Source organism: Lepidothrix coronata, unplaced genomic scaffold (genome assembly GCF_001604755.1).
Source record: "Lepidothrix coronata isolate B3197 unplaced genomic scaffold, Lepidothrix_coronata-1.0 Scaffold5, whole genome shotgun sequence".
NCBI classification, from domain to species: Eukaryota; Metazoa; Chordata; class Aves; order Passeriformes; family Pipridae; genus Lepidothrix; species Lepidothrix coronata.
Window position 1 is genome coordinate 11,399,812 of NW_016690185.1, and position 22,913 is coordinate 11,422,724.

A 22,913-nucleotide genomic window follows, 5' to 3' on the forward strand; every position below is an offset into this window, starting at 1 on the left:
ATGTGTTCAAAATGTAGCCTCCTGCCCCCCTTCCCCAGCAACTCTCACAAACTTTTGTGGGTAACTGAAAAGAAAGTTGAATCCACAACTGCCACAGCAGCTAACAGGGTTATAACATCCTACAGCAACTCAAGCCTTTGGTTACAGCCACAAACTAGATTTGCTGACATTTGGTGAACAGTTATACTTGAAGAGGAAGAGAAGCTGTCTCTCTCCCAGGACTGCAGGTTTGTATAGACAGTAAAAACATGGCCAGTGTAACTAGCTTTCTACATTAAAAAAACCATAAAATTACAAGATGGCATCTATTAACAAAAGAAAACAGATTTTCTTCTTGGTTTGCATTTACTAATCACAGTGTTTAATACAATCAGTAGAATCTGAAGAGAAAAAAAACACTCCTAAGTTCTGCTCAAATCCCTCATAAGCTTATGAGGGAAACTGGGGAAAAAATTAGGATGTTTTCTTTTTGCTGGATAGAAATTATCTCACAAAAGAAATAAGACAGAAAGATGCTACTTACTTCTGCTGGCCTGACTTTGATATAGAAATTACTCCTCTTGTATGAAATCTTCAGAATTTTTGGCCAAGCGAAGCGGTTTATCCGGAGTCTATCTTTGTAAATCAGCAGACCATTAGCACATACACCCAGCATGATATCCACACCTTCAGAATCCTATCATGTATGAGACAATTTCATAAAAATCAGTTTAATAACATTCCATACAATTAATGCTGACGTACCTAGAGGGAAAATAATGTAACTGGGACATGTTTCATATTCCATCCTGGAAGACTCTGACAATGAGATTCTTAAATAAAAAATAGCCAAGTGTATTAATTTTTTAGGAAAGGCTTCCAACTGAACGTTTTTGGCACTCATAGGCCAAAGCATATGCCACAGTTCTGGGAAATTCTTCAATATTCTGGTAATAGGGACTAATTTAACAACATAAAAGCAAGGAAGGGTATGGCCAGTGTGTGTGCTACCAATAATTTCAACAAATATTAAAAGAAGAAAAATTAAAAATAGGCCTTTCCAACTTAAAGCAGTCAGTGTAAGTCTGAACAAGTTGGTGATCAAGGTGATCTTTTACAGTCACCTACTATTCCAGTAAAGATACAGGAAGTAACAGAAAGGTTTCTGAGCATTCTCTTCCACTGACAGCATCTGATGCAAGTTTTACAGGCAACAAAACTAATCACTTACTGATCATGCTTTGATACCCACACAATACAGCAGAATCTCATGTCCCTCCCAACAACAAAACAACTACATTAAATGCCAACACTGTCATCAAGAAGTCACTTCACTGGCATAACTAACAAAACAAAATTAAACGTTTCTCCAGTACTTAGAAGTCTTGTTTTTCCTTTTTTAAATGTATGCCTTATATGCTTAGCATACCTCAGTTTCCTAATGATTTTGAGTTTCTGGATTTGACCTACCCAGAGAAGTAGAAAAGCACCAAAACACACTCTCCCACAAGACCTCGCCCCATCTGTTTTCAACTCTCATAGTATTATGGAAACAATTATATCTTCTTTCAGGCTTTACTTTATGGCCCAACATCTCCTTGGCATAAAAAAATCTGACATTTTAAATGTATTTATCTGCTCTTATGAATAAAATATTACTTCCAAGCTCCACGTAAGTCTATGTACTAAATAAACTTAGACATAAAACAAGTTCTAAGAATGTTAGAGCTATAAACTGAGTAATTATTGTGACCAAGAGATAAAGGCTTATAACCAAGAATTAAGCATATAATTTTTTAAAAAATAATCTATATATACACTGTTTTCTTTAATACTAAGCATGTCTATCATAAAACAAAAAAAAAAAACCAAACCAATCCCCAATACCTTGGCATGATGTAAATCCACTCCATACATGGAGAGTCTCTTAGCATTTTCTAGGAACTGGGAATCCGCTTGTGCTGGAGTCAAGCCCCTAAAACCATTGAATAAGCCTTGAGTTTACTCACAAAAAACTGAGAGTCAAAACTGAGTGCAATCCTGGAATTCAGACACATAGAAAAACCTCAGTTTATAAGGTGTCAAGAGCACTTCTGCCCTACAGGTAGTGTTCTTTCAGAGCATATTATTTTCCTTGAGCACAGATTTTCACCTTCACTCTTTCAAAATATTCTAGCTGTATGTGGCTTAAACTAATTGATGTGCTCAGATAAAAATATTTTCTCCCAAAGTTCTCTTCCGAGATCTTAGTGAAGTTACTATTTTTCAAACGGAAATTTTCAAAAACATAAAACTAAGACCTTTTGGCTACATAACAAACAATTTCCAAAGTAACAATAATTTCAGCTCAGCAGTTTTACACGTACTCTTAACAGAACTGACATAAATGTGACAAAGCACGATGACTTCATTTAATCCCACTGTATCTGACACACCTGTGTGTTTTGTGTAGCTCAGCCACCTTCTCTTCCATTTCTTGAGTTTGATTGGGTGCAAATTGGAATTCACTGATATAATCCCTGCGGTGTTCCTCTGGGTCATGATCACCCAGCTCAGCCTGCAGGGTATATGAACCAAGGAGGGCATGAGTCACAAAAGAACAGGGCAGTCGACCAGATACAATATCCTGACGAAGCTGTAGGCACAAGAAATACCTGGAAGACAAAGGAAGGGGGAGGGGGTGGGGGAAACAAAGAATAGAGAAAGTGTTACCAATAGCAAATTAATAAGAGATATGACAGAATTCATCAAGATGCATGTAATCATGTAAGAATATTTTAAAGTAAGTCAATGCATTAATAACTTGTTACACCTTACATTATTTGAGCATTATTATCACACAGTAAATTTCACTTCATTTTTAAGAGTCAATGTTACTTTCATAAAAAAGTGTGAAAAGCAGGAAAAATTCTGATTTCCAATGTAAATTGTAATTGTAGTTTTAAACAAAAGCTTACTTAGGAACTCCTTCAGTTCACATTGTAGCCTGTGGGTATCTATGGTTTAAAAATAAAAAGCTCTGCATTTCTTTGACATGTCCCTTTGGCTTTAAAACTCTAACTTTTACATCCCTTGCAGTTCACAAGCTAATCAAGTCAGGTAATGTACAAAAGAAATCCAGTTTAGTACTGAAACCATAATTACCTCCCTTAAACCATGTATGTATTAGAATTTAATATTTCAGGAACTGCATACAGTGTTCTACCAAATTTAACAAGTTAGCAGTCAGCTTAATATCCTTCATATAATTTTAATGTAAATGAAAAAAAAGTCTTACTAGTGAAACTTAAAATTTAAGGAGTTTAGCTTTAAGATATAACAGAATTGCTTTTATCAATTGAATGCACAATTGAAAAGCCAACCAACTTGCTGAAAATTTTCAAACACAGTTTCTCATAAATATACTCTGTACTGAATGTCTTAGACTATTTGTAGCAATATATCAACTGCATACTTGTGTAGCTATCTTATTTTGTGCAGAAGACTGATCCGATGCAATGTGTAGTAGTAACATACATCCTGCCTCAGCAGTCTCAGCTAACTCTAAACTAAAACTAAGTATGTAGGTTTTTCATAACTGCTGAAAAAAAAAGAGTCAATTCCCTGCACTCAGTCCCCAATTATGTTACTCTTACAATGCTACATTTTAGGTGCCTAGTATCCACTGCATTCTAAGTATTTTCTATCTAAGAAGTTTGGAAGATAATTATTTTCACATTTTATTATGTTTCATGGCTTTATTTAATCCATATGTGTAAAACCACATTTTCACCAATCTAGTCTAGATTATTACTGAAGTGCCTTGGATCCCGTGAGCTTTGCTCAAAACCACCAATGCCCTTGTTTGCTTTATATTAAAGCAGCAGACTGACAATAAACCACTTGCTTCTTTCAAATACCATCACACACATCTTACCTCCCACCCAAATCATATCCCCGCTTATCATTAAATTCTTCTTGCTCAGGTTTCCTCCAGAAGTTTTCACTTTACCTTTTCAACCTTGCTCCAAAAAGCAGTTAACGTATGTAAGAACATCTACAGTGTACAGCATCCAGAAACCGAAGAAGACATTTTATATGGCTTTCCAATTAGACTAGTGGTAATTTTAAGTCTAAAATTGGGAACTGTGCATACCTAGTGATGTCTTCAGTCAACTGTGAAGGATCAGGGGGATAAAACTTCACATTAAAGGTGAATATCCAAGGTAAACCTAAACATGAGAATATCTGATTGTTAATTTCAAATATGTTGAAGCAAGTAAAGAGAGAACCTTATGGAAAAAAAAAATGTCAGCCAGTCACATAAATCTTAATCACTGAAATCTCGAAGAATGTTTTTTTCTGTCTTTTTACAGGACATTAGTAAGAAGAATAGATTATTTTTATTAGCCAGTAGAAACTCAGACACACAGTGAAAGATTAGCATGTTAAAAATTATTTTAAGATAATTTTTTACAGTACCTTATGCAAATATCAGAAGACATTTTTAATTTGAAAATTTCATAATATTTTAACACTTTTAAGCTATTGTGTGTTCAAAGGCATTTGAATTGAATTTATTTCTAACTCCTCCAAGGATAACAGAGTTGTCCTGTCTAAACTGACTTGGTTTGAGAGACTGTACAGTAACTCTGAACAAGATGTCAAAATGAGATCTGTGTTGTATATGACAAAAAGATAATAAATTATTCATTGAGAATGCATGGAAGACAAAAAATATTAGCCATTCCTACTTTAAAATATTCTTCTGGTAAACACCACACCTAGCAACCACAAAAGCAATGGTATTTTAAATTTCAATTCTCGTGTGTTAGAATTGTTAACAACACATGCATTTTTTTAAGCAAAAGTGTGATTAAATTAAAGCAGCAGACTGACAATAAACCACTTGCTTCTTTCAAATACCATCACTCACATCTTACCTCCCGCCCAAATCATATCCCCGCTTATCATTAAATTCTTCTTGCTCAAGTTTCCTCCATTTTCAATTAAAATTGAAATTTTAATACTAGATTAATAATTTGAAAAAGCATAAAATGTTGCCTTTAATCCTCACTCTATTTTTAAATAAATTTTTAAGATTTGAAAACTAAGTCATACATCAATAATTAAAATACATTTTCAGAATGTTGATCTACCAGTATTGTAATTGGAAAGTACCAATACCTTACCAAAATATAGAACATCCCTAATTCTAACAGGTTTTACTAAGTACAATACAGATATACAACACAATGCTAGAAAAAAGTGCTAACATTTTTGTTTAAGGTTATTTTCTTTAAAAAAAACATGTTCTAAAATTTCGTAACTATTAAAGGTAAAGAGGTGCTTTGTGTCAAAACTCCTCATGTCTTCCAACATTTCAAAAACTGTTTTGGTTTTTCAGACAGGACTATTCACTGAAGCACTACAATTTCTGTTTAAGAGTGCACCTCATTCTGCCCCTGGCTGCTAAGCCACTATTTCTTTTTGAGAGCTCAGGGTTTTATTGTATCTTAACATTGCCAGTTGTCGAATTTTTGTCAGAAAAATGACAATTTTCTGTACAAAATAAGGCAAGACTCCTTAAATGAGAAGGCCTAATTTATCATTGCATCATCTACTGCAATACAGTGCAAAACAGAATTAAGACAAAAATACCTTTAAAAAAGAAGTCTAACACTGATTAATGCATACAGCATAATAAACACAGTTAAAGCTGGAATAGATTTACCTACTTCCATTATTTATCTACCAGAGAATTAACATCATTTAATGAAAAGATGCTGATATTGAGTAAGCCAAATTGATTAATATTAGGAACTGGGCCAAAATATCTACGCAAAAAGCATTAAGGGAGAAATGTAATCTTAACAGGGCTGTGGGATGTGGAGAACTGGATGAAGGATGTGTTCTTCCGCACAAATACTAAACCAGTCTTCAAGTTTTCCTGGAATGAAGCAGTGTTTCCTGGCATGAAACAATTTTTCCTGGTCTAAGACTGCAGTTCAACTAGTCATATTTGAATTCCTATTTAACCCATTGTTCGTTCCTGTCAGCATTTCTACAGTTAACTTTCAGAAAGCAGGAGACCTAGATGTGGTCTGAATAAAAAACAAAATTAAAAAACCACATTCTCTATAAAAAGCTAAGAAGTCCATAAATTCTCAGAGTGTATGGACTTCAAAAAATTCCATGTGTCTACTCATTCCATTGCTAATTTATTGAAAAAATATTGAAGCTGACTTTGTACTAAATATTTTCTGAACAGTTTGTGACCATATATTTTGTCTCATTATTGAAAGCACATTTATCCCCTAAATACAGACTAGCAAATATAATACAATGTACACAGTCTATATTTATACTTCTCACTAAAGCATACTGTTTATAGCTGCACAGCCCAGGCATACAAACATAATTGCCTTCACACAATAATGCAATTATTACTGGTTTTTTACTGAGTTGGTAGCAAAGACAAAAAAATCCCCCTGTTTTAAAATTATATTTAGCATTCTGTCCCTGATAAGGCTCTCTGTGTTTTGATGTTTAGTAGTATGGGCTACAGAAATGTCAAATTTTTTTCTAGCCAGCTTGTTACATCAAAAATGCTTCTGTGGCAACTTTAGGCACATTCTTAGAGAAAAAGAATACAACAGAACAAACCAGCTAGCAGCATACAATTAATATGATTCATCCCTTTTAAATGGGAAAACTCACTAAGTTGGGGTTTTTTCCAGTAAAGGCTTTTCCTGGCTTTTACTCATGATCTCTCATGTGTCAGCTTTTGCAGGAAATCTCTTCCCTTGGCACAGGTACTTAGTTCTCTTCAACAATAACAAGCTACACTCTAGTGTAATTAGCTTAGATCAAAATTGGCTACAACTCTTACAAATATACAGTTATATATATAAAATAAATGAATATAAAGTAAAGGGAACCTCCATAAAGTGACCACCATATTTTGGTACCTGCGCATAACCATACATTTGTTAGCATTAAAATCAGACTGACAGTCAGAGTTGTACATTTAATATGCAAGCTCTTTCTTAATTAATTCAAACTTCCCTTAGTATCCCAGTCTATTGTGCCCTCACAACATCTAAACCCTCTCCATTTCATAAGATATACAGAGAATATGTGATATAGAAGTATTTTTTGCAATAGGAATACTAATTGTGCTGCAGACTAGAAAAGTATTTCATTGACATAATATGACCTTTGGTTTAAACTGATAAAATCCCAATTTGAGTTTTTTATAAGGGTGACCCACCATACCCTCTGTGTCTGAGAGTAGACTGTTCCAAGGTGAGTTGCTACTGCTTGTACCATCACAAGATTCAAGCTGTCACAAGTTCTCAGTTTTGCAAAAGTCTGAGTCCACCTTAGATGTAGCAATTTTCAAGAAGAAGTGACAGAAATGTAATTACCCACCTGTCCCTGAAAGAAGTAATTAGAGGTTTTAACACATGCCAGTGGACAGCCCAGTACATGAGCTAAAAAAGTCAAGAATTCATTTTCCTGAAGTGATCAGGCTGGCTGAAAGCAAACAAGATTTTTGTCACCTTTGTAGCCCTGAGAACAGAGACAGTAATTTGTGGATCACATTCATTAGCCAAAGTAACATCATTAATTGCTGAGATCCCACATAATTGCCCAGCCAAAGGCCAACCTCTACAAATAAGAGATCACACAAAGGGCCTGAGGACTGTGATGTAGCAAGAGACAGCCTGCAGAAAATGACTTAGGGGAGACTATAGGACTATTATTTCATCTTCCCAAGTCACAGGTGCTGCATACATGCCCAATGTGCAGAGTATTGGTGTTGCTTGCATTTAGAAGAGACAGAGATTGTTAAAAATATCATGTTGCAAACTGATGTGCTGAACTACACTTCCAAATTTGTCACCTTTGTGTGCTCAGATTAATGTATTTGTCCAGATGCACTTATCTAGTATGCTAGTGCTTCAGTTTGTGCTACACAAGAGAAAAAGAAATTAGTTTCTTTGAATGGACTAAGGTTTTACAGGTATCTTAAATTTAATGAGTAGTTTTGTACGTAAGATTTCCATTCTTGATTCAAAGACCAATATATTTAGAATTAAGCCTGAAACAAAGAAAAGTCTCGCTATTTGATACCCATGGGTCTGGGGGATTTAATGTGTCTGCAGTACATTCCAATATCTGGAAACTTTAATAGACTGATTACAAGGAACACGACTGACAGCATGCTAATTACCTGCAAATTGGCGTAAGCAAGTTTCACTTTAAAATCCTTAAAATTCTGTTGTTACTTGTCTGTTTGCTTTATTATGCCTATCAACTCTGAAATACTATAGATTGGAGAAAAAAAACCCGGTCATGATTCCTAATTCAAGAAACTGGACTTGCTTTCTAGTATAAAATGTAGGTCTTCACGCTGTATGAAAAATCACATCCCCTTAAAATATTTTTTTTGTTAGTGCATATGATACAGTATTAAAAAAATGCTGTGTAGTGAATTCAAAAATTTTCAGGTCCATTGTTACACTTCAAATTTTTGACACTAATTGTAGGCCAGATAGCATGCAAATCACTATAGAAGACAAATAAGTATCAACAACATTTGTATCAACAAAGTTGATACAGAAAGTATAAACACCCTCAATATTTTGTCGTTTATTAAAAACAAAACAAAACGGCCTTTAGTGCACATATTTGAACAACTAACAGATTTTCACTAAAGACCTGCAGAACAAGAAGTTACAACACCAGTAACTTTTCCTTAATTAGAAGTATGGTTACTACTTCCATCTTCACCATTTTAATAGTTCTAGTTTGGTTATACAACATATATATGTTAGATCAAAAAAAGAGTTTCCAAGGAAGCTTCTGTAACTTTTATTTCTATACTGAAAATATAAACCACACCTTCCTAGTAAGGGATTTCCTCAATATGCAAAGATCTAAAGAAAACAAAATTAACAACACTATGATTTCTGGAAAAATTGAGTGTTGCCTTAAAACAGTAGAGTCAACAATTGTAAAGAAACCATGTATTTATCATTATATATAACACCCTGCTGTTCTTAATTACAAGTACAGTCAGTTCCTTAACTTAGATTCTCAGTTCCTTAACTTAAATTCTTGTGTTGAAAGTGTAGGCATGTAAATATTGTCATCATCCTCTTCTCCCCAGTTATGTTTCCTAACAGGTATTACCAAAAGGTTTCCATCAAAAACAAAACATCAGCAAAAAGCCCTGGATTGGCCACAAATTAGTAAAGCAATGGGAAGAAGTTCAGTAAGGGCAATAGGCTGTCTAGCATTTTTTAGTGGCCACTTATTTTGTGATATGTAGACTCAGGCAGAGTATCACCTAAATTTACTCTCCATAAAGTCCCCATGGAGAAGGTACCCCAGGCAGTGAAGAGGTTTGACAATTTTTTATGCTAATGGGGTAAAATAAATTACTCATCATGTATTGAATATAGGAAGTAGAAAGGCATTTCAGACAGATTCAGTCTGAAAAGCATTGCAGTGAGACATTCAGAGATTATGCTCTCTATTCCATTTCCATTATGGAAATGGACATATCACAAAAGTCAATGCTGGACTGATCAGTATTGAAGAATATACATTTCCTGTAAGACATATTAATTCTCTTTTTAGAGTTTCATATTTTTCTGGTGAGTCTTTGAAGTTATAAAGTCCTATGGCAACAAACACGACCACCTTTCCAAGACGACATTCTCCATGTAATAACTCAAATATCAGCACAAAGCTGAAAAGCATCTACTGTTTCAGAATGCAAAAATATCCACCATTAGTCACATGCAACAAAGGAAAATTTTGGGGCAATATCCAGTAAAATAATTAACTTCTACAGCAAAAAGTTGAGTGACTCTTTCTGCCCTTCTAAGACAGCAGACAGAAATAGAAGATCTGCTTTCTCTTTTAAGGCTGAATACACCATTATCAGATAAAAATTATTTTAAACCTGTAAGTATACAATTTAGTCAACATCCAGGCTACTAAGTTTATCTTCATTTCTGTGAGGAAATAAAAGGAGCATAACATCTGAATACAGAAGTACTTACTTCGAATTTGTCTCTTGATTTCCTTTGAAGGATCTAGCCAGTTCTGAAAAATAAAAAGATAAAACCCCCACAGCCAGCATTTAAAATCCTCAACAACAAAAATACTTTAATATAATCTGTGCAACTTATTAAATAGCTCATAGCATTTCAGTTACTATTGATACATGCAAAGAGATGGCATTGTGACAGATCATCCAAAAATTTAACTTTGGGAAGTGAGACTAAGAAATCAGTCACATATATTCATCAGTAACTCCTGTTAACTAATTTTACCCATACATGTTAGAAAACAATTTGTGTGAGAGACTAGAAACATAAGCCTTTTAACTACAGTTACTGAGAAGGTACTTCATAAAGTGTTTGAACCTTTATTTCTCATGGCCAGACATACATATTCAAGCACATATATGGAAGAAACACACTTGCATACAGTCAGCCTGACAGCAGGCCTTGCAACATTTCAAAGACAGAATGCGTAAGGTAGGGAAGAATTATAAACTCACTTGTGAGGTCAAGGACAATATCTGCTTTTTCCTAAACCACTGCAGGTATTAGCAGCTTTAAAGACTGAGTGGACCCCTCAGTGCCAGCACAAATGTTGAGTAAGGCATACTTCTACCAATTTTTCTTGCCTAACTAGTGGATACTGAGTATAACGTGACTCACCTTTTTCAGTCTATGGTACCAAACAAATTCCAGATGCAAAACTGTTTCCCAATACCATGTCCCTCAGTCTCTATTACAGGCTTTTGTACCCAAAGTCCAATTCACTTGAAAGAGACAAATATTCTAGGCTACAGTTTCATAGGTCTGTATGGATTAGGAGAATATGAAACTACATTTTTGCATAGTTTCTAATGCAAATCTTTAAGATAGATCACCTCTGCTAATAGAAAATGTGGCTCCTATGAATATGACCCAAAATATTGAGTTGCCTGTTGTAAATGACCTTCGTTCAAGTAGATTTCATCACAAGTGCAGCATGTATATATTAGATAAATACTGTTTATAAATCAAATGCAAACCCCCCTTTTTATAATTTTTTACAATTTTAATGTAAAAAAAGAGAATATCTCATCTCTTGCTTTAAGAAGTCTGTGACCTCTGCTTTTCATAGCTACTATGATTTTTCCAGAGGTGGCACAGTTCATAACATTGTTACAAAGCTTCTCCAAAATTCTGGATACTATTTATTTTGCTTAAGTCGGAAAAACTGCTATCTGTTGAAAGAACCTTGACATGGAAAGGCCTTGGAAGACAACGTTAAGTCTTCAAATAATTTTAACCAAGACTCACTTCAGCTACAGTTATCATCCTAGGTTCTCAGTTTTGGCATGAATTCCACTCTGAAATTACACACAGCCATATTCTTGCAATTACAAAGATAACTAGAAGTAGCTTAAATTTTTACATTTTAGATGTAGCGTAAAGTAAGAAAAATACAGACTACAGCATGGCATAGTTACAGCAGAAAACTAGCATTCCTGAGTATGTTGCTTTCAATGCTTTATCTTTTATCACTACAAAGAAGGAGAAAAGAATATAGTGGAGGATGAGAAGAATAATTCTTTCTTTACACAAGTTAAACAGTTAATTTTCTGATTTTTCCAAGTCTGAAATAAGCTTATTGGAAGTAGACTTTGCCACCAACTTTCATTACTGTTCTTCCAAATAAAATCAGATGCTTATATTCCATTTATAAGCATAATTACAGAGGTAGGGTTTTTTGCATCTGTGTCTTTTGTGAAAGATAAAACAAATACCATGAAAGAATCTACCCTGAATTAGAGCTCTTAATGCAGAAAAGACAGGTCTGTCTTTCAAAGCAAAAGACAAAGTGTATACACACTACTTTGCTCCACTAGGCAGAAATCTATTTGTTTAATTTGTGAATGGTAAGGTTATAGATGAGACAACGTAATGTATTGTCAAAGAACAACAAAATGTTCTCTACAATTACAAAAGTATTTTGTACAAATCCAGAAAGGCAGCATTTCCAGCTGGCACCCAGAGAGTAAGAGCAGAAGCTTTCTAACACTTCTGCACAACAATTACAGTGTGAATGGAGCATTCATGAACTTTTGAGGGTCCAATGCAATGAAATCCCTAACTGAACTTTACACTAATAAATTTAACATTTGTAAAAAAGAAAGAAATAATTAATGACTAATCTGACTTAAATAGTTTTGAAGTGTGTATTAAAGCTAACAAAAATCAGTCTGATTTGAAGACATAACATCTCTCCCAGCTGCAGAGAACACCCATGGAGAAAAGTTAATGGGACTCCTCCTCCAATGGTACCCCAATGGTGCATTAGGGAGCAGCTCAAAAGAGTGCCTGGCATTCAGTTTCCACACACCACAGCTGCCCTGGATTTCAACAGCTGGCTAATAAATGGGTGGCTGTGATGAGTCCACAAGAATGGAAAAACACATCATTCAGCATTTAGTACTGACTGGCCTGGAGGTCAGAGATTTGTGACATTTTAATCTGAAGAGGCAACAGTAATAACAGCAGAAAAAAAAAAATAAGGCATCAGAAAGAACTGGTACTGAAGGAATTCACACTTACTACAGAGATGAAAAAAAACCAAAACAACAGGGCTCTAAACCCAGAAAAAGTTCTGTGAGAGTAGGAGGTGTGAAATGCAAATCTGCCAGAGAAGACTCTTTTTAAAGTTTCTCCAAATAACACAAAGAACTTATCTGTATGACAAAGACAAAATCCAGCAACTGTGGTTGTTCAGTCCTCATAACAGATAGGACCAGATTTCTCTGGAAGTTTATAAATAAAAGCCTGCTGCCCATTAATTCAGGTGAGATGTGGTCTGCTCTTCCTTTGAATAAGTGCTTGACTTACACTCCACATACAAAGAAGGACCACGTTATCAGATATTTCTCACTTAATTTACGTAAATACCCAATATATAAGTGCTGCTACAGTAACACTTCCACAGTACTGGATGGGAAGCTCAAGGATTCGTTCAGGCTAAAAGAGACCTTTAGAGATAACTGGTCTAAGTACAATTTAAGAGCTAGTTTTGAATTACATCAAGTTGGCCAGGTTCATATCCAGTCAAATTTTTAGTATCTCCATGGATAAAGACATGTGAAAAAACAGGCTCTTTTTAAAATGTGGAATTCTGGTCTCCTGCATTCACATGAAGAACACCAAGAAAATCTTAGTCCAATTAGAGGTACATTAAGGAAAAAAAAAAAAGAGAGAAACACTTAACTCTATGCCAATCCAGACTTTTCTGCTCTATTTTCAAAAACCAAAGGCTCCCTTCCCTATCTACCTCCTAGGATCTACTCAGGTGGGCTATTTCCTAGAATAGCTCGAGGATCCCAGGTCTGCTATTAGACCTTTCCTCTCTTGCCAGAGATCAGACTGCTGTTTTGTTATTTTGCTGTGCATTTACAGCATAGCTTTTCAATAGTGAGCAGCAGAAATAAAGGGATAACAAGTTAAAGTAACAGATAAAATTAGGTTTATGATATTACTCAGAAGATCAACTGAGATGCTCTTCATTGTTACACCAAAAAAGTTTTTATTTCTAGAAATGATTTACAAATCAAGAACAAAAATTAAATACCTAAGTAAAAATACAAGCCCGTTTTGTATGTGGGGATCCTTAATACAGAGTGATTGAGTATTTTGCTCAATACTGCTAAGAAAGCTTTGCAGGAAAGCAAATAACTCTAGAAAAACAGCTTTATCTGAATGGAAGTTGTCAGAAATTCAGATTTATTCAGACCACTTAACTGACTTACTTTCAAACACAATAGAAGGAAAAAGAAGATGATAGAAAAAAAAGCAAAAACTTCTAGACTATGTATAATGTAATGATGGTTCTGCTACAAATACAGATCAAAAAGAAATACAATTTTTTTCCACTTCAATTTGCAGTTATTAGTCTGGGGTTTTTTATGAAGATAAAGATGACTGCACATATATCTTTATTTCATGGAGAAAGCAACAGCCAGCCCATGCTGGAAAGACAAATTTGGTTTTGATAATTAATGGAACACATGCCATCAATTCATTTAAGACTTTTCTCAGTTGAGCAATCTAGATGTGCTCAACTATCTAGCATATCAGCAAGTACAAAAGAAGACTGAAAATAAGTTACCAAATGGTATTTAAGAGATCTTTTTGAACATAGTCATATCAAACACCACTCATTTGTAAAATTAGCATCCAGTACCAGTCATGGGTCACCTCCAGCCTCTTTACAAGTGCCAAAATTTTCTTTAAGCTTAAAATTAATAAGAAAGGAAATCAAAGACCTAATAGTCACAGATTTAGGGGCTAGATTTCCTTCACATTCCTGAATAAAGCATTCTTATGCATATATGAGCAAAGGCAGCAAAATTCACTCAAGCGTTTGTAACGGTACACATTTAATAGAACATACCTCACTAAGCTATTGAAGTGAATGGCAACAACGAAAAACAAACAAAAACCTCATATAGGCTTACCTTCTGTTCTGAAGTCTCATAAAACAACAGCCCAAAATAGTCCTTTTCCAGTAAATTGAGATGTTCACATACTTTATCAAAGAGCACTTGTCCTTTTGCTCTTTTCTGGGGGTGGGAGGGTATGGAAAGAAAAAAAAAAATCAAAGAAAAACACAGGGGGAAAAAAAGAGAAAATTGTTATCAGTAAATCAGTAAAGTCCTTAATTACAGATACTGTTATTTGATTATATTATTCAGGAACACTTAAAATATAAATAAAGCAGATTATAAAGCTATAAGCTTTCTTACAATACACTGTTCACCGTATTTGAAAGCTATAAATATCCTTGACAAAAACAGAGACATTTCAATTTTTTTCAATATATTAAAAAAAAATTATTTGAATACACAAGGAAAATTCAGTACCTAAATCAATTTAAATATTTTGCCTTATTAAGTACCACTAATTAGTCTCAGTTTTTGTAAATCTTTATTTTTAAAATAATTGAAGACTTCTTTATTTGAGCCAACTTTCTCTGTATTATCTTCTAAAAATTAACGTAGTTTTTACAGTGTTCATTTCTATTAACTTTAGCATCTCTATCATTTTGGTATACGTCTCAATGACTTCTGAATCATGTGATATGAGTGCACTGAAAAAATAAAGTGTGGTCTCATCTTCAAGAGACAAAAAGAACAAGCAGACCACTAAAAGTTGATGCTCAGACCAGCAGAAGTAGCATACAGGTGCAAGGTGAACAGATACAGTATGTCTAGCTCTCCATACTGCAGTGGTTTTGAGGGGCAGAAAATGAGGACTGCTTTCCATCCCTATATTTATGAACTCTCTCAGTACCCAACGACTCCATTAGACACTCAAAAAAACGCCCCAAGTCTTCCACAAGCTTAGTCTTCCTAAAAATACTAATTGTGCAAGTCTGTAACAAAGAAATAAAATTAAAAACACATTTTTATTTGTGGTTAGTTTCAGTATTGTAGTCTGCTACTTTATAATAATAATCAAAGACTACTCATTCTTTTAACACATTCTTAAAAAGTGTCTTTAAAAGGCCACTTGCTGTAGCTCAGTCTTACTAGACTTTAAGTAAATTGCAGTTAGTGTTGAAGTTTTATCTGTTCTTGTGACCTTACAGCAGCCTTCCAGTACCTCAAGGGGGCCTATATGAGAGCAGGGAGGGACTTTTTACAAGAGCATGTAGTGACAGGACAAGGGGTAATAGCTTTAAACTGAAATAATAGGTGTAAATTAGTTATTAGTAAGAAGTTCTTTTCTGTGAGGGTGGTGAGACAGTGGAATGGGTTTGCCCAGATAAGCTAGGGTTCTAGAAGCAGAGAAGCTGGAAGTGTTCAAGGCCAGGTTGGATGGGGCTTTGAGCTATCCAGCCTAGTGGAAGGTGTCCCAGCCTAGCAGGGGGCTTGAAACTAGATTTCTGAGGTCCCTTCCAACTCAAACCATTCTATCATTCTATGTTTCTTGTACCTGAAACCAGAAACGTAAACAAGGGCAATTCCATATGTCTGTAGTGCCAGTAATGAAAAGCAGGTCCCAGGTCCTGCTTCTATGGGCCAGGTTTTAAGGAAAAGGACTGTTGTGCTAGAGATGGCAGCTAACAGGAGACAAAGATTTAGAACAAACAGCTCACACCACATACTCAAGGGTGAGAAGTTAAAATCTGAACGTGAATAGCATGCAGCCTCCCAGTTTGAACCAACTCCTTTATGACTGCTCTGCTATTTGTGGCATTTATCAATGAGGCCACAACATGGCCTTTTCACAGGCCTGTCAGCTTATAGGAATTCTTGTATTTGCTTATCCTACGGATTTCAGTAGATGCCATACACCACTGCAATTCCACAGAAACGCCATCCACTGCCCCTGTGTAGGCAGCCCTGGCGACAGTGCAGCCCTTGTCTGCGCAGACAGTGGCAGAGTGCTCACAACAGGCCCCAGTTCAGCACATGTCCTCAGCTCAGCTCCACAGCACAGGGCGTTAAAGGCCAAGAGGGGAGGAAGAGAGAAGAAAAGAAAGTATGCACTGAACATAGAGTGATGGCATTGTTGGTTTATTCCCCAAGAATCCAAAGCTTTATTTATTCAAAATCACATTGTCCAGAATACATTCTACTCACAAAGATCAGAAAGTTTTCAAAGAAACAAAATTATAAAATGAACACATTCAATAGCACAAGTAGCACAGCAAGGCAGTGGAACTCAGAAGTCAGAGCTTCTGAGCACTTTCAAAAATCTTACTCTTCAGAAAGACAGATGACTACTTCCTGTAAGTGTCTGAAGTAACGATTTAATTTTCTTGACAGCTTCCCCTTAAGAAGAAAAATTGCCAATATAGAAAAGAAATAAATTGAAAGCAGGAAAAGTATAAGCAATAGAAGGTTTGAAGAATCTTAGCCTGCTTAGATGCATGTAATAGATATCACTTTTTTCCCCAACTCAATGTGCAGGTCAGTCATCACACCTCGCAAAGGCAAGTTCCAGTTATACATATTTCAGTAAAGGAAATATATTTAGTAATGCAAAAATAATATAAACTATCATTAAGTCCATATCTGGAATTACTTGCCCTTTTTATAAAGTTCATATACTAAATCCCACAGTTAATATAAAGCTTTTGACATATAGAAACATAAAGCAGACAAATTTAGAGGAAATATATTGCAAGTATAACAATAAAATATAGCAGTTTCTTCTTACAAAGTCATAGTCAACACTGAACTTGGATACATTAGCAGTGTCCACAGTATCTTTATAGATCTTTTTGTCAGTTTATAGCTCTTCCACATAAGGAAAGACACCACCGTGCCACAAAGCCTAAGTTATGTTAGTTGATTTTCTAGACAGCAGCACAAAGCAGCACAAAGACATTATAGTATCAGAAACTGGTATTTATAGAGCTCTGTTATGGATTCGTGAAGCCTCTCAGTACCAGCAATGGTTCTCATTATAAGATCCTACGTGCAAAATTCTAAGACCCCTGGTTATTTAAATTTTATAAATAAATATTGAGATATGGTTTTAAAAATATGAAAAGGTATTTAATTTGCAAAAACAAACTTTTCAAGTGCAATTTCTCTGTAATCCATTTGGCGACAGGCATTTACCACATAGTTTTAATTATATGATAACATATACCTTTTCTAGAAAAGGCCATGCTTCAAGAGACAGTAGAGTGTTTCTAAACAAGAACTGAAGACTTCTATTGTGATCCAGAAATTTTTTAATAAAAAAGCAGGGGACTCTTAAGAAGGCAGCATCATGGTTTGCACAGGTTGTTACTTTTTAAACTGGATTCCATTTCTTTTTCTACCATGTGGTTAAGATGTTACGTGATAGTCTCAGCCAATGTGTAAAATTATAATCACTATCCTTAGATATGTATAGATAGATATACATTCATATATAGGTATATCCACATACCTATGTGTATATAGCACAACAAACATTAGCACTGAAAACAAGGAAATTCATATTCCAAATTCTAACATAGAAATGGCAGTAAAATTTTAAGTTCATATTTGGCTCCCACAAGAACAGGAGTGTATTGAACCTAGCTATACCAAGAGGCTGAGAAATGAGGATATGCTCACAGAGCCAGAAGTTTAAAACACTACAGTACTCAGAACAGCAGTATTCTAAATTGCCCCAAACTTATGTCTTTTTAAGTGAGAACATAGAAAACATGCATGTAACCAAGGTTATTCCAATACCAATTTCAAGCCTGTATTTAGGCATCACAGATGCCACCTCATAAAGCAACCACTTCATAAAATCAGAGGCAGCATGTTTCTGTCCTTTACCTCCTTCCCACAAAAAGAGCAAACCAGAGCAAAGTAAATGCAGCAGGCATACACAACGGAAATTTCTATGCAGTTGGGAATTAGCATATTATGGATCTATTTGGCTATACAAGAGTTGCCAGCTACAAATGCAATATAAATGTGGCTACCAGTTCTGTTCAATATATTTATCAATGATCTGGATGCACGAGTTGAACGGTCCATTAGCAAGTTTGCTGATGATACTAAACTAGAAGGTTCCGTTGACTCTCTGAAGGGACAAGAGGCCTTACAGAGGGATGTGGATAGAATGGAGCATCAGGCAATCACTGGCATGAAATAACAAGTGCCAGATTCTGTACCTGGGACAGAATAATGCTGGGCACAAGTACAAACTGTGAAAGGATTGGCTGGAGCTCACCCCTATGGAAAGGGATCTGGGGGTGCTAGTCAGCAGCTGGCTTGGTGTGAGCCAGCAGGGAGCCCAGGCAGCCAGAAGGGCAAACTCCATCCTATGGTGCAGCAAATATGGTTTAAGCAGCTGGACAAAAGAGGTGATTATCCTGATGTGTTCAGATTGGTTTGTCCTCATCTTGAGTTCTGTGAGCAGTTCTGGGGACAACAATTTAAGAAGAATGTGAAAGTCCTTGAATTCCTTGCATGTGTCCAGAGGGCAGCAACAAAGCTGATGAAACGGCTGGAAGAAGTGTCCTATGAGGAGTGGCTGAGGACTCTGGGCTTGTTTAGTTTACAGAGAAAGAGGCTGAGGAGTGGCCTCATTGCTCTCAACAGCTTCCTGAGGAGGGGGAAGAGGAGATGGAGGTGCTGAGCTCTCCTCCCTGGGATCCAGTAATATGACATGTGGGAACAGTTCAAAGCTGCACCAGTGGAGGTTGTGACCTGAGGAAGATATGACATGAGGAAGACTTCTGTACCAATTGGGTGATCAAACACTGTAATAGGCTTCCTAGAGAGGTGGTTGATGCCCCAAGTCTGCCAGTGTTTAAGAATCATTTGGACATGCTTTGACCACTGAAGTGGTCAGGCAATTGGACCAGATGATCGTTGTATGTCCCTTCTTCCTGCCTCCTCCTTTCTCTAGCAGTACATGCTGAGGAAGTATGTGGCACTTCTTCCCAGTGCTGCACTAGCAGAAAGGATTGAATGGGTAATCACATCTCAGTCTAGGCATTGGCTCTGTCGCTGTGTGGGAAGAAGGCATGTATCTTCTTATGGAGGTGAGAATTGTGGCTCACCTGATGACAATTTAACAACCTAAAGAAATTTGGAAAAAAACCCTCAAAAACAAACCCACAAAAAACCCCAAACACCCAACCCAAAAACAAGTGAAGCACAATTTTTTGAAAGTGTTCTGTGTTCACTCCGTTTAGCTGGGTTTCCACAGAATGGCAAAACCCCAAATCTCTACTCAGAGATCAAACCCTTACCCTGATGCAGGATGTGCTCCCAAACCAAATGACTGCAAACATTTTGAGGTCTGCAATACCTATTATTTCCCCAGGAAGTTTTTTTGCTCCTCGTACTTGTTTTTAGAAATGCTTGAGCTGTTTCTCCTCAGAGAAATGTAATAAAACAAGAGCCTGAGAACAACAGTATTCCACCAGAGCAATGGTCCATCTAGCCTAATACTTGGTCTCCAAAGAGGCTAACCACAAATGTCTAAAGGAAAGCACATGAGCACTGCAAGTCTACTTCTGCCAAGATCCTGGGAGTGTTCATAGGCCTCAGTGTCTGGGAGCAGCCTCCCCCCGGAGACCCACACCATCTCCCTGCCAAGAGCCCCGGGGATGTTGTCTTGGCTGAGCCTGGGGCCCTCAGTCCCTGCCTATGTTGTAGGTGTGCCATGTCTGCCCCAATCTCTTGGATGGGCCTGGGCCCTGCATTGCAGAGAGGTGCTCTCCTGGATAGACACAGTTTATCATGCATAGCTATATGTATAACATAGCATAATTATTATATTCCCTGTGTTCACCATGAGTTGAATAATTATCAGACTGGTATTTGTCTGAAATGCCAAGGGTTTTTCAGCTCCAAAAACATTTTCAAAGACACGTATCACGAAGGCTACAGGTGGAAAAGGGATTTGATTTCATTTTATTTTTCTCAATCTGTGTAAGAGTCAATGCTCACAACCATTAACACAACCCACATCTCCAGCCAGGTGATTATCCTGATGTATTCAGATTGGTTTGTGCTCACGTTGAGTACTGTGAGCAGTTCTGGGGCTCACACTTTAAGAAGAACATGAAGGTCCTTGAATTCCTTGCATTCTTCAGTTTTACTTATAACAAACAAACAAATAAATGTCCCTTGCAGTGTGGCAAAGGCAAGGTCACAGAAAGAAGCAGGAATATGGGCCAGGCACTCTCTCTATCGATCCTGATTCTTCAAGTCTCAGGAAACTGATCATACACAAAAGAGCACCAGACGTGCAACAGCTTGTGGTGTTTTCAAAAGTATGATACCTATCAATGACAAGCATATTTTTTTGGCTCCAAAAAATTGCTTTGCTGTGCTTCTAGGCCAGTGATGCATGAAAAGTGCTCTCATGCCTGTCCCACACTTCTACTGCCTGCAGGAAGAGCTGAAAAGTGGCAGCTCCTGATGGCGCAGCCAACCTGGAAGCCTTTCAAGCACAGGCTGCTCTGCACAAGCAAGAACCTCTGGGGAAAACAGAACCAAGGGAATAGAGGAGCTCTCCCCTGCTACAAACTGGCAGTGGCAAAAAGATGGGGAGAGCCAAGGCTTAAGTGGTGCCTTGGAGGTGCAAGAGCAGCAGGAAAGAACCTAAGTAAAATGGCCCAAATGAGCCCTGGCAAGGGGTCGTGCTCAACGCTGCAGAGGAAGGTAGAATATCCAGGGACTGAGATGATTTCACACACAAACATTACTTCCAGTGATGTCTGTTGAATCTAGACAGATATTTTTAAAAATGTGCCAAATTTAACATCATCCCTATTTTTCTTTTTTCTAAATAAAAGATGTCATAGTTTAAACAGACCACTTAGTGTTTGAATAAACCTAGTCTACACATCTGAGCAGTCAGAAAAAAGATTTGCAAATCAAAACTCAACTATAATTAAACATCTGTTCCATATCAACTTCATTCAGACTCTTCTTAATTCAGGGTTAAAGACTGATCTTAACTGTACATTGAGCAAATATATTTTTACTTTGTATTAGCCGACTGTAGGAAACCACAGAGTCTGTGTCAACTCCAATATATTTCATTTGTTCATACGTGCATAAAATACGGTCAGTGCTGGCATCCTTTAAATGCCTTTTGTCATAAATACTTAATTAGACCACTGACTGAATGCAGTAAACAAACCCAATAGGATCTTCATTTGCTTCTAATTAGTAATCATTATGCACTTAGCACTTCTTTTTGTTTGTTTAAACTGTTACTCTCCACTAAAACGCCGTTTATATATGAAGCAGAAAATCTGAACGGGTCTTTGCTGCAGATACCAAATTTAATGACAATTTCCTCATGACTATCTACAAAACCACAGAATAGGAGAGGAAAAAAAGGAAGTTTACTTCCCCCCATGAAAATAAGAGGCACATGCAGAGCACCATAAAATATTAATAACTTACACCTCCCACAGATGTCAATTATCAGAAAAGGAGTAGGTCAAAATTATGTCACTTGCACTGTGTTAAAAAAATAATTAAAATTGTTTCTAGAAATTAAGTCAAACATTCCAACAGTCTATTCATTCAAGCTATTAAATCTCAACTGCCATTAGATCTCAAATATGACACTACTGAATCATGATTCTAGGTTATTTTATCCTTTAACACGGTTCTGTCATTTCAAACAAGAACAAAGACTCGGTCACAATTTTTGGCAAATACCACTCAATAGCTTTCATCCTCCAATACTTCGACAAGCCTGTGATACACTTACACGCTGTTATTCCTGTAAGTAAACTGAACTCTCTTTCAAGTAATGAAGGGTAACAAAGTTTTTTAACAGTTCACAGCCTATGAAAATTAAGTCATGCTGCTCCAGAACTATTCAACAATAGCTTCTTCCTCTTTCCACCTCTCCAGGCATTCACACATTACTCTGAAGAGTCTGAGGCTAAATTGAAATTATCTTTAAAAGCTACCATAATTTTAAGTTTAAAATGATTAAATGAATTGCTCATGCTTTATGAATGCACATATTGTGTACATGTAACTCGTGTTTAAGTATATTGCATGAAATACTATTTTGTGATTTCTTTCTAAAGATTCCTTTAAAGCTACAGAACACAGAAAATCAATCTATTTTGTTAATATGCAACCTGTGGACTTCAGGAACTAGAAGATAAAACTTAAAGGAATTAAATATAACACTTTGAAGGAGAATATTCTGCTGTTTCATGAAACTTTACAAGTTCCAAAAACCAATATAAAGTAAGTTTGAAGAGTGGCTGGTATAAAAGTTCACAACACTACTCCCACTCAAAGTTTTTAATTCCTCAGAGCAAGTAGCCAAGATGCATAATAATTATTTACACACCACAAGACATTTTATCAACTATCCAAGATTACAATCAGCATCTGAATTACCTCTGATTACAGAGCAGCA

General features: G+C 36.2%; 1 protein-coding gene across 23 annotated transcripts in view; it reads right to left on the bottom strand.

Annotated features, from left to right (window-relative positions):
• EPB41L2 (erythrocyte membrane protein band 4.1 like 2) overlaps nucleotides 1-22,913 on the bottom strand; it is a 117,347-nt gene that overhangs the window by 35,041 nt on the left and 59,393 nt on the right. For all 23 annotated transcript variants that reach the window (XM_017828413.1, XM_017828537.1, XM_017828489.1 and 20 more), the window contains 6 exons: nucleotides 14,519-14,623; nucleotides 10,038-10,080; nucleotides 4,115-4,190; nucleotides 2,415-2,633; nucleotides 1,867-1,954; nucleotides 524-676 (listed from right to left, as the gene is read on the bottom strand). In XM_017828413.1, the coding sequence (XP_017683902.1) occupies nucleotides 524-676; nucleotides 1,867-1,954; nucleotides 2,415-2,633; nucleotides 4,115-4,190; nucleotides 10,038-10,080; nucleotides 14,519-14,623 (684 nt within the window). The remainder of the gene's footprint in view (nucleotides 1-523; nucleotides 677-1,866; nucleotides 1,955-2,414; nucleotides 2,634-4,114; nucleotides 4,191-10,037; nucleotides 10,081-14,518; nucleotides 14,624-22,913) is intronic.